This window comes from Gekko japonicus, unplaced genomic scaffold, assembly GCF_001447785.1.
Source record: "Gekko japonicus isolate JY-2015 unplaced genomic scaffold, Gekko_japonicus_V1.1 scaffold21, whole genome shotgun sequence".
NCBI classification, from domain to species: Eukaryota; Metazoa; Chordata; class Lepidosauria; order Squamata; family Gekkonidae; genus Gekko; species Gekko japonicus.
Genome location: NW_015173122.1, coordinates 2084144 through 2095728, shown reverse-complemented (window position 1 = coordinate 2095728; position 11585 = coordinate 2084144). Strand labels below are relative to the sequence as shown.

Genomic DNA, 11585 nt, shown 5'->3' with positions numbered 1-11585 from the left:
CCCCCCCGGTCAGCAACCACCACAAGACTAACGCCGATTTTAAAGTCATCTTCAGGCCTCTTCCCCAGAAAGGAGCCAACAAGCTCCCTCCCCACTTTCTGAAGAGGCCACAGAACACGAGCCACGTTAAGCCACCTTTCAATGACTGTCTGGTCGGACCAAGAAGCCCATTCCACGGCGAACCCGGGTCATAAATTCCCCCTTAATCTTTCAGCACGACCCATTTGGACCCCCTCCCACCACCGCCCGCTCCAGCCCGCCTCACCCTCCTTCTTGGCTTTCGGCGCCATCTTGGGGAGGCAAGAAAGAGGAAACCGCGTGTGCCTCCCACGAGCTTATAGCAGCCAAGTCTCGCGAGATTAAGTATCCTAACTCCGCGGCGGAGAAAGCCGCAAGGCATGTCGGGGGGAGAAGGCCGGCTTTGACAGAGGCCGCAAGCAAGAGAGCATGCGCACTATCCCACTCGGAAGTGTCACGACGTGTGTAGGGCATCACGGGAATTGTAGTTGCCAGCGGTCCTTTTTAATTACGTGTCAGGCACTCGCTCCGCTCGTATTAAAGGTAAAAGTAAAGGTTCCCTTGCTCGAAAGCCAGTCGAATCCGACTCTAGGGTCCTCATCTCCGTTTCAAAGCCGAAGAGCCAGCGCTGTCCGAAGACGTTTCCGTGGTCATGTGGCCGGCATGACTAAACACCAAGGCGCACGGAACGCTGTTACCTTCCCCACCGAAGTGGTACCTATTTATCTACTTGCAATTTCTTGCTTTCGAACTGCTAGGTTGGCAGGAGCTGGAGCTAGAGACGGGAGCTCACTCCGTCTTGCGGCACCCTGGGTCTCGAACTGCTGAACTACTGACCTTCCACAGCCTGCAGTTCAGCGTCTTAACCACTTGAGCCACCGCAGCTCCATTCCACTCGTATTACCTCGCTGTAAACCAGGCTTGCTAGCTCTGGGTTGGGAAACTCCTGGGGATTTGGGGTAAACCCTAGGGAGGCTGGGGCGTGGGGAGGAACCTCAGGTGGGTAGGAGCCATCTCTCTCTAAAGCAGCCATTTCCTCCAAGGGAACTGCGCTCTCTAGTCTGGAGAGACTGTTGCCAACTCCAGGTTGGGAAATTTCAGATTTGTGGGTGGTCCCTGGGGATGAGGAGAGGTTTGGGGAAGGGAAGGACCTCAGCAGAGTATGATGCAATAGAGCCCACCCTCCAAAGCAGCTATTTTCTTGCTTGGACCAGAGTAGCCTGGGCAGCCTGATCTGGTCAGATCTCAGAAGCTAAGCAGGGCTGACCCTGGCAAGGATTTGGAAGGGAGACCTCCAAGGAATACCAGGGCCGAGACACTGAGGCAGGCAATATCAAGTCACCTTTCTGAAACATCCTAGCCCCACTAGGGGTTGCCAGAATTCACCATGATGCACACACACACACACTTGCAAAAATACTTACAAAAAAAGAAGAACAAACCAGCTCTTTTCTCGGGGGGGGGGGGACTGATCTCTGTTGTTTGGAGATCAGTTGTAATTCCGGGAGATCTCCAGGCCCCACATGGGGTTGGCACCCTTGCCCACCAGGCTGGCCCTACTGAATGAATTGCAGAAGCATGTGACTGATGTGGGGGCGTGGTTTGGTGGCAGAGCACCTTGCTCGGCATGCAGAAAGTCCCAGTTTCAAACCCTGGCAACAAGACTAACCTTATTGGACCAATGAGCTGATTCAGTAGAAGGCAGCTTTATGTGTGATGCTGGAGTAGGCCATATTTAAAATGAAGGCAAATAACCACTTGGTAAATAATATTCCACTAAACCAGTGACAAGACATTTGTCTCCAAGCCTGGTGGCAACACATATACCCCAGAGAGCACTACAGTCGGGGTCTCAAAATCGACTGACCCTCCCTGGCCCCAAGGAGGCCAGGCTGGCTACTACCAGGGCCAGGGCTTTTTCAGTGGCGGCCCCATCCTGGTGGAACGAGCTCCCAGAGGAGATCAGGGCCCTGTGGGATCTGTTACAGTTCTGCTGGGCCTGCAAGACGGAGCTCTTCCGCCAGACTTTAATTAGGGAGCCGCCACTGCTATAGAGTCCTGGCCCTTGGTCTTGACATTGAGCCGGCACTGCAGGAAATCACAAGCAGAACAACATCTGAGAAGTTGACATCTATTCTGAAAGCGAGCCATCTTGTATAATTAATTGCTATCAGCACTTTGTGAATCTCTATCTGTTTTAACTGTTGGATTTTTTTTTATATGATTGTATGATGTTTTAACTGTATTTATGTTGAGTGGAAGCCGCCCTGAGCCTGCTTTGCGGGGAGGGCGGGGTATAAATGAGACAAATAAATAAATAAATAAACCCTTGATTTAGTAGCACCCATATGTGGAATACACCAAGGGAGATATCATATACTTGCGCTCTATATTTTTGAGCAATGTAGGTCCTCCGACTCAGGACCTCAGTATATGCCAGGGACTCAAGGTTAATTTGGTAGCGTGCTCAGATATCCTGAGTCCCCTTTGTTTCCCAAGGCTATCAGGCTCAGCTTAGGAGAGGCAAGGAGGGCACATAAATAGTCTCTACTGCCCGGAGATTCATTCAGACTCCCAGCTTATAAAACATAAAGGTTTAATTGAAGAGGTTAAAACAAACAGGGGAGTTTACAAATAAAATAGACAAATCCTAACCCTAACTATGCTAGCTATCCTAAAGAAATGGTCTGTTGTTCCTTTCTCCCTGGAACTCCACCTCCGTTTTGGCTCGGCTACTTGCTTCAGGTTGGCTCTGCCAAAGCTTGCTTGCTTGCAGACACTTTCGGTCTTCTAAGCAGCCTGCCCCCGGACTATACCTCACGGTGACTTGGCTTCTTCAAGGCCACATGCAGCACTCCTGGCATTCGTCAAGTCAAGCTGTCGCCTTCAGTCTCCTGGCTTGCTTGGAACGCGTAGACGTGTGTATTCAGGCAAGTTCATGAGTCTTCCTTCATCATGAATGCATGAATCTGAATTCTGCCTCTAGGACCGGATCTTTATTCTTAGATTCCCCAATCCCCGTCCTAGTCTAATTAGGGATTGCTGCCTTAACCAGCTGTTTCCCATTTACTTAGATCGTACTGATTCTGTCTAAACTTACAGACATTTATCTGAGATGATCCTGCAAGTCAGTATCTCTGGCATGACAGGAGAGAACAAATGGAACACAGTGCCCTCTGCTGGAAAGAGCACTATGGAATGACCTGGAGGAAGGAACATCCTCTAGCAAGGTCTGTAGATACAGGTTCGAGTTCCCCCTCGCAACCAGGGCTTTTTTTGTAGAAAAAGTCCAGCAGGAACTCATTAGCATAATAGGCCACACCCAGCAGCAGAAACTTATTAACACATTAGGCCACACCCCCTGACTGCACCACTCATTAGCATATTAGGCCACATTCCCATGTTACCAGAAGTGTGGTTATCCAGCCACACCCACCTTTTACTTCTTATTCTGTTTACCTTGTTTGTTGTCAAAACCCAGGGCTTTTTTTGTAGCGGGAACTCCTTTGCATGTTAGGCTACACACCCTGAATGTACCCAATCCTAATGAGTTCCTGCTGTTGTGTGTGGCCTATTATGCTAATGAGTTCCTGCTAGGTGTGGCCAACTTGGGAGCCAGCCGGAACTCTGTTCCTGTGCGTTCCTGCCCAAAAATAGCCCTGCTTGCAACCAAAACCAAACACAAGCCCAGTAGCACCTTAAAGACTAGCATAAGTTTCCTGTTGCCAGGCTCACACATGAGGAAGGAAATACTGCTACTACTCCAGCCACATCGGTCACATGCTTCTACAGTAGGAGACAGTCTGATGAACCGGCCAAGACCTCTCCCAGACAAGGCTCATGTGCTGGGCAGGGTGGGGCTCAGGAGCACCAGCCTGTTGTCAGGCAAGGAGAATGCAAACAGCAGCAACAAGGAAACCCACCACTGCACACGGCACAGAAGACAGCCATGGGCAAAGGTGACCCTATATCATTCTTGGGCTACAGACTCATATCCCACTAAGGCATAGTGGAAACTTTGCTGCATAGAACATAATTGCACTGGCACAGAAAGGGGGGCATCAGAGAAATATTGGGGGAGGACCGTGGCTTAGTCAGTATCCTAAACCGTGGTCATGCCGGCATCCCCATGGAACACATTCAGATACAAGTCCCAACTGCCCACCTTCTACTGGGCCTCGAAGCCCCCACACAACTGAAGACACTAACTATTAAGTCTACAGCCAATCAAATCCCTCCTAAGTCCTAGAGAATGCTGAGCACAGCTCAGATGAGAGGGTGCGCAGCATGGAGCTATTGCATTGTGGGCTCTTGTTGCATGTGCTTAGAAAATGCACAGGGGAGTTTGGTGATGGAAACCCCCACAGAAGTGGTATTTTGCACAAGCAGGCAAGGAAGTGGACAAACATTCCTGAGCCATATCACTAACCCTGCTTTGCTCAGATTCCTTACAGCAGTGATAGTCACTTGGTGGCTCGATAGCACTGTACCCCAATGTGGCATTTCCCCCATGTTCCACAAAAGTGGGCAAAACCATTCCCCAGTTGGGCTTGTGGTCAGCAGGTGGTTTACACCTTGGAATAGCCAATGCTGGAGAATGGATGAGCTGTGAGCCTCACTGAACTGACAGCCTTGTGCCACTGATGGAACTAAGGGGCCAATCCTCTCCAACCCCACCCCTCTTTACTGGCTTTGTTTGATGTAGTGGTTAAGAGCGGCGGACTCTAATCTGGGAGAACCCGGTTTGATCCCCCACTTCTCCACATGTAGCTGCTGGTGTGACCTTGGGTCAATCACAAGTTCTCTCAGAGCTGTTCTCTCAAGAGCAGTCCTCGAAAGAGCTCTCTCAGCCCCACTTGCCTCACAGGGTGTCTGTTGAGGGGAGTGGAAGGGAAGGAGATTGTAAGCCGCTCTGAGACTCCAAGTGAAGGGTGGGGTATAAATCCAATCTTCTCCTCCTCCTCCTCTTCTTCGTCATCGTCGTCGTAGTAATAGTATTACAGCACCTGAGGCAATGCTCCCTCTAAGCTGTGGAGTCGTGTGAGCAAAAATTCTACTTTGTAAGCTACTGGCATTAAAATCATGAGCAAGCGATTTGGCTACTCCATAAATTAGTTTGCTCTGGAGCCATCCTTCCTGAGCTAAGACAAAAATCTGTGAGCTGGAGGCTAAAAAACTGTGAGCTAGCTCACGCTAACTCAGCTTAGAGGGAATACTTCCTGGGGAAAAGAGCAAGCTGGCCACAATGGGGCAGCAGTTTTACTCCCGGTTTTCCCAGGGCCATGGGACACTCCCCTGGGCACTCTCTCACCTGGTCTACCGTGTCTCATGCTGAGGAGACAGCAGCAAGGCAAAGAAGGAAGCCCTTTCCCTCACTCCAGATACACAACGGCTCTGTAAATGACAACTGGGGTGGGCAGAGACAGCCCTACATGCACAGGGGTACTCTGCTATTTTAAAAGGTTGTAGTTACACATTGAGACATTTTTGTCTATCTGTCTTTACAGGGGTCATTTTGTAGAAAAAGAGGTGCAGCAGCTCATTAGCATAACTCATTAGCATAACATTTGCATATGCCACACCCCTGGCATCACTGGAAGTGTGTCAGAAGGCAACACCCACCGCTCAGGCTCCACTGGACTGTTTTGGATAGCGTTGGGGGGGGGGGGACGTGCAGAGCTTGTACCTAAATAAAACTTGGTCTTAAAGGTGCCACTGGACTGTTTTGGGCGGGGGGAGGGAGCTCTGCAACTTACCTGGCTGCTTCTTGCTCTGACTGAGGGCTGCTGGGAGCAGGGGGTGGGGCTTGTTACATGTGCCCTCCCCTTGGGCTCTTTACTGCTGGAGCTCGGCTCCTGTGCGCTCCTGCAGGAAATGACCCCTGGTCTTTGATGGGATAGTACATGGCATACGGTATTCAAGTGGCTCTTTGTCTTTCTTTTTGCTGTCCAATCACAACTGACTTATGGCGGCCCCATAGAGTTTTTAAGGCGAGAGATGTTCAGAAGTGATTTGCCATCCTGACCTGGGTAGCCCAGGCAAGCCCGATCTCGTCAGATCTCGGAAGCTAAGCAGGGCTGACCCTGGCAAGTAATTGGAAGGGAGATCTCCAAGGAATACCAGAGGCAGGATCCTGAGGCAGGCTATGAAGCCACCTCTCTGAAAAATGTCCAAGCCCCCAGTAGGGGTTGCCAGAAGTCACCATGACTTCCAGGCATGCAAGCACACACACACACAAAACCCACCTTAAAAAAGAAGATTTGCCATTGCTTGTCTTTGCATAGCAACCCTGGACATCCTTGGTGATCTCCCATCCAAGTATTAGCCAAGGCCAACCCTTCTTAGGAGCTGCGGTGGCTCAAGTGGTTAAGACGCTGAACTGCAGGCTGTGGAAGGTCGGTAGTTCAGCAGTTCGAGACACGGGTGCCGCATGACGGAGTGAGCTCCCGTCTCTAGTTCCAGCTCCTGCCAACCTAACAGTTCGAAAGCAAGAAATTGCAAGTAGATAAATAGGGACCACTTCGGTGGGAAGGTAACAGCGTTCCATGCGTCTTGGTGTTTAGTCATGCCGGCCACATGACCACGGAAACGTCTTCGGACAGCGCTGGCTCTTCGGCTTGGAAACGGAGATGAGCACCGCAACCCTAGAGTCGGACTCGACTGGCTTTCGAGCAAGGGAACCTTTACCTTTACCTTTAAGCCTTCTTAGCTTCCAAGATCTCATAAGACTGGGTTAGCCACTGCATTACAGTACCACTGTGTTATAGGGTTTCCACCTCGGGACCCACAGACACCAAAGGGGATCCCCCATTCCTCCACATACCCCTTACCAAGTCAGCAAGGGGAGCCCCTGCCTCAAACTGTGCTGGCTGCAGCTGTCCCCCATGTCTCTCCCCCCGTCCCCCCCATGCACTTACTCAACAGCTTCGCCTCTCTCTCCTGCCAGTAACTATGCACAGTGCAGAAGCGTGGGTGGGGTGGGGTCCCTGGCTCGCTGATCTGCTGGCATTGCGTCACAGCACCGTCAGCCAGTGTAACCCACTCCCCAGCAAGTGGGGGACACAGGGAGCACAATGGCACTCCTGCACGAGAAACAAAATGCTCCGTTTTAGACGCAGAAAGAAGGAAGCCATGTGGATTTCCCACTGCCCAACTCAGAGCCATGTACAGACGCTCTGGGTCACACCAGGAGATTTTCTTCTCTCTCCTTGTTAGCCAAATGTTTCAGCCATGGATATGGCAGTTCCTGTCGGCGCCACAGAAAAAGCGGGTCAGAGAAAAGCAGAGATCAGATACAAGGGAGACAAATTGCTGGGCCTCATACCCTTGCCTCAGTACACCCCCTTCAGTGGAGTGAATGGTGTTTAGCCAGTTTGGTGTAGTGGTTAAGTGGGCGGACTCTAATCTGGGAGAACCAGGTTTGATTCCCCACTCCTCCACTTGCACCTGGCTGGATGACCTTGGGCAAGCAGTAGTTCTGATAAGATCTGTCCATGAAAAAGAGCCGTTTCTGTCAAGAGCTCTCTCAGCCTCACCTACCTCACAGGGTCTCTGTTGTGGGGAGGGGAAGGGAAAGGAGTTTGTGAGCCACTCTGAGACTCCTCTGGGTAGTGAAGGGCCATGGGGTATAAATCCAATCTCTTCTTCTCTTTCAGCCCCACCTCCCTCACAGGGTGTCTCTTGTGGGGAAGGGAAGGGAAAGGAGTTTGTGAGCCGCTCTGAGACTCCTTTGGGTAGTGAAGGGCCATGGAGTATAAATCCAATCTCTTCTTCTCTCTCAGCCCCACCTCCCTCACAGGGTGTCTGTTGTGGGGAGGGGAAGGGAAAGGAGTTTGTGAGCCACTCTGAGACTCCTTCGGATAGTGAAGGGCCATGGGGTATAAATCCAATCTCTTCTTCTCTCTCAGCCCCACCTCCCTCACAGGGTGTCTGTTGTGGGGAGGGGAAGGAAAAGGAGTTTGTAAGCCGCTCTGAGACTCCTTTGGCTAGTGAAGGGCCATGGAGTATAAATCCAATCTCTTCTTCTCTCTCAGCCCCACCTCCCTCACAGGGTGTCTGTTGTGGGGAGGGGAAGGGACAGGAGTTTGTGAGCCACTCTGAGACCCCTTTGGGTAGTGAAGGGCCATGGGGTATAAATCCAATCTCTTCTTCTCTCTCAGCCCCACCCCCCTCACAGGGTGTCTGTTGTGGGGAGGGGAAGGAAAAGGAGTTTGTAAGCCGCTCTGAGACTCCTTTGGCTAGTGAAGGGCCATGGAGTATAAATCCAATCTCTTCTTCTCTCTCAGCCCCACCTCCCTCACAGGGTGTCTGTTGTGGGGAGGGGAAGGGACAGGAGTTTGTGAGCCACTCTGAGACCCCTTTGGGTAGTGAAGGGCCATGGGGTATAAATCCAATCTCTTCTTCTCTCTCAGCCCCACCTCCCTCACAGGGTGTCTGTTGTGGGGAGGGGAAGGAAAAGGAGTTTGTAAGCCGCTCTGAGACTCCTTTGGCTAGTGAAGGGCCATGGAGTATAAATCCAATCTCTTCTTCTTCTTCTAGATCTGGGACTCAACCCTCCCCAAGAGTAAACATACTGGAAGCGGCACTCTCTCTCTCTTCAGAAGTGTCAGAATAGCCATGCTGGCTTGGTCAGTCCACCTAGTCCAGCATCCTGTTTCACAGGGCTTCCGATTCTGGGTTGAGAAACTCCTGGAGATTTGGGGACAGGAGGTAGTCAGGGGGAGTCGGGTTTGGGGTGGGGATGCCTCCAGGTGGGACCTGGGGATCCCCTGGAATTACGGCTCATCTCCAGACTCCAGAGATCAGTCCCCCTGGAGAAAAGGGATGCTTTGGTGGGTGGACTCTACCACTGAGGTCTCGGTCCTCCCCAGGCTCCATCCCTAAATCTCCAGGAGTTTCCCAACCTGGAGCTGGCAACCCTACTCCCCCATCCCCTGCCAGCTGTGGTGTATTCGAAAAGACTTACATAAATCGCCATAGACTCTCCACGATAAGCTCGAGCCAGAGGAAGGCTCCTCCGAGCCAACTTGCTATTGGTCGCTCCACAACAGCGACCAATCAGAACAATACCTATGCCCTGCGATGGAAGAACTTTCATTAGATGTTATCCGCACAACCTCATTGCTTGTGTATTGTAAATAGGCGTGGCTACGTTAGCCCGGGAATGTTTAAAAGGAGCCTAGCTCCCAATGTTAAGTTGTTCTGGTTATGACTTCTTTCAAGCGCTTGTTTGTACCTACAATAAAGCTGATCACTTTTGTTGAAATCACTCTCCGGATCTTTGTTAGTGGGGATCTAACACCAGTGGTCAGGGGGGTCCTGGCATCCCTAGTTTGGGGAGTGAAGGTATCTCAGCAGGGTATAATGCCATAGAGTCCTCCCATCAAAGCAGCCATTTTCTCTGGAGGAACTGGTCTATGTCATCCAGAGGCCAGTTATAATTCCAGACCTCCAGGCCCTAACTGGGGACTGGCAACCCCATGTTCCCAGCGGTGGCCAGTTATAGGCTACCAGGCAGCCTGCAAGCAGAGCCTACACAGAAGAAGCATCACTGCTCCTCTGAGACTGGGGACAGGGCATTGCACACTGAGGAGGGAGGGAGGGAGATTGCTCCAGGCCCCTCTCTGGTACAGGCCCCCTCATGGCTGGCTTGGTGTGGCTCTGGAAGACGCTGGCCTCAGGCTTGGCCACTGACAGGGTTGCCTCCTGCCTTCCATGAGGAGATGGGGGAGGAGGGGGGCACATTCCCATCTGCCTTTTTGAAAGCAACTGTGAGGGGGGCAATGAGGACCTCCCCCCTCCACAGGCTGCAAGAGCAGAGGAAGCAGTTGTGGGAAACTTCTTCAGGTTGCCAGGTCTGGGTTGGAAAATACCTGGAGACTTTGGGGGTGGATCCAGGAGAGGGTGGGGTTTGGGTAGGGGAGGGGCCTCAGCATGGTACAGTGCCACAGAGTCCACCCTTCAGAGCAGCCATTTTCTCCAGGGGAGCCGATCTCTGTCGGCTGGAGATCAGTTGTAAAAGCAGAACTCCAGGCACCACCTGGAGGCTGGCAACCCCGCCTCCTCTCCTGATTCTGAGGATGGTAACAGCTACGGGGGATGTCAGAAAGCAAGCTTTCAGTGGGACGGGGCCGCAAGGCAGCTCTCACACCCAGCATCTTACAATGAGGCATTCTGTCTCTCCCCCTGGCATGGCCACTGATGATAGATCTGTCCTCCCCAAATCCATCCATGGTCTTTAAAATCCACTTAAAGCACTGCCCCCACTACATCTTGTGGCAATGAGTTTCACAAGCCATCACTACCCATTATGAGAAGTACTTCCTTTTGCCCACCTATCAGTCTCCCGAATTCTAGCATTAAGGGAGAGAGAGAAAGGTTTCTTGTTACCCACTTTCTCTGCACCATGTATAATGCTGTCGACTTCTGCCACATCACCCTAAGTTGTCTTTTGGGTAAAAGAAAAAAAACAAACTGTAGTCGCTTTAGTCTTCTAGGCCAACTCTGTGCTTCCTTTGGTTGCCTATCTCTGCGCTTTCCCCATTTCTTCAATATCCTCTTCGAGATGTGGCGACCAGAATTGCACACGGTATTCCAAATGTGACCACACCAGGGACTTGAATCAGGGCACGACTCCACCGGCAGTTTTATTCTCAGTCCCTCCCTTTCCGGATGATCGCCAGCATCACATTGGCCTTTTAAAAATCGCTGCTGCAGACAGAGTTGACATTTCCAGCGAGCTCTCCATAACAACCCCTGTCATCACCAGCTAATACCCCATCAATGGCTATTTTAAATTAAGATGGTTTCCGTCATGATGCGCATCGCTTTGCGTTTACCAGCACTGAGCGTCATCTGCCATTTCGCCGCCCACTCACTCAATTTGCAGCACAATCCTTAATTCTATCTTGAAAGGGCTTATGATGGGAACAGATACCCACAGCGGCATCTCTCAGAGACCTGTAGGCAGCAAGGCTTGACCGTACCGTATTAGTATAACCTCTGTGCCAGTGTAGCATAGGGCACCATCAGGGGCATGCTGCGGGCAGAGAGACTTAGTGGGTGTCCTCAGTCTCTCTAGCCCCACACAAGTCTCCCAAGCTGGCTCCGTGACAACGGGAAAACTCAAGTGCCCCCCCCAAAACACATCTTCCAACAAGCAGCAGGCAAGCATTAGCTCACTAAACACCCAGCCAGTTTGGAGTAGTGGTTAAGTGCGCAGCACAGACTCTAATCTGGGGGAACCCGGTTTGATTCCCCTCTCCTCCACTTGCACCTGGTGGATGACCTTGGGCAAGACACAGTTCTGTCGGAGCTGTTCTTGAAAAAGAGCAGTTTCTGACAGAGCTCTCTCAGCCCCACCTACCTCACAGGGTGTCTGTTGTGGGGAGGGGAAGGGAAAAGGAGTTTGTAAGCCACTCTGAGACTCCCTTGGGTAGTGAAGGGCAGGGTATAAATCCAATCTCTTCTCCTCTGCTTCTGTCATCAACAGGGGCAGCCCACCAAGTGGGAACCCCCAGTGCGGTAGGGAAATCTGCAGAGCCTGCAAGAATATCACATGTCGACCT

General features: G+C 51.6%; 1 protein-coding gene across 1 annotated transcript in view; it reads right to left on the bottom strand.

Annotated features, from left to right (window-relative positions):
• RPL23A (ribosomal protein L23a) overlaps positions 1–344 on the bottom strand; it is a 6415-nt gene extending 6071 nt beyond the window's left edge. Inside the window, exon 1 of the mRNA XM_015421876.1 lies at positions 266–344. Within this exon, the coding sequence (XP_015277362.1) occupies positions 266–290 (25 nt within the window). The 5' untranslated portion in view covers positions 291–344. The remainder of the gene's footprint in view (positions 1–265) is intronic.
• Positions 345–11585: the final 11241 nt, after the last annotated feature.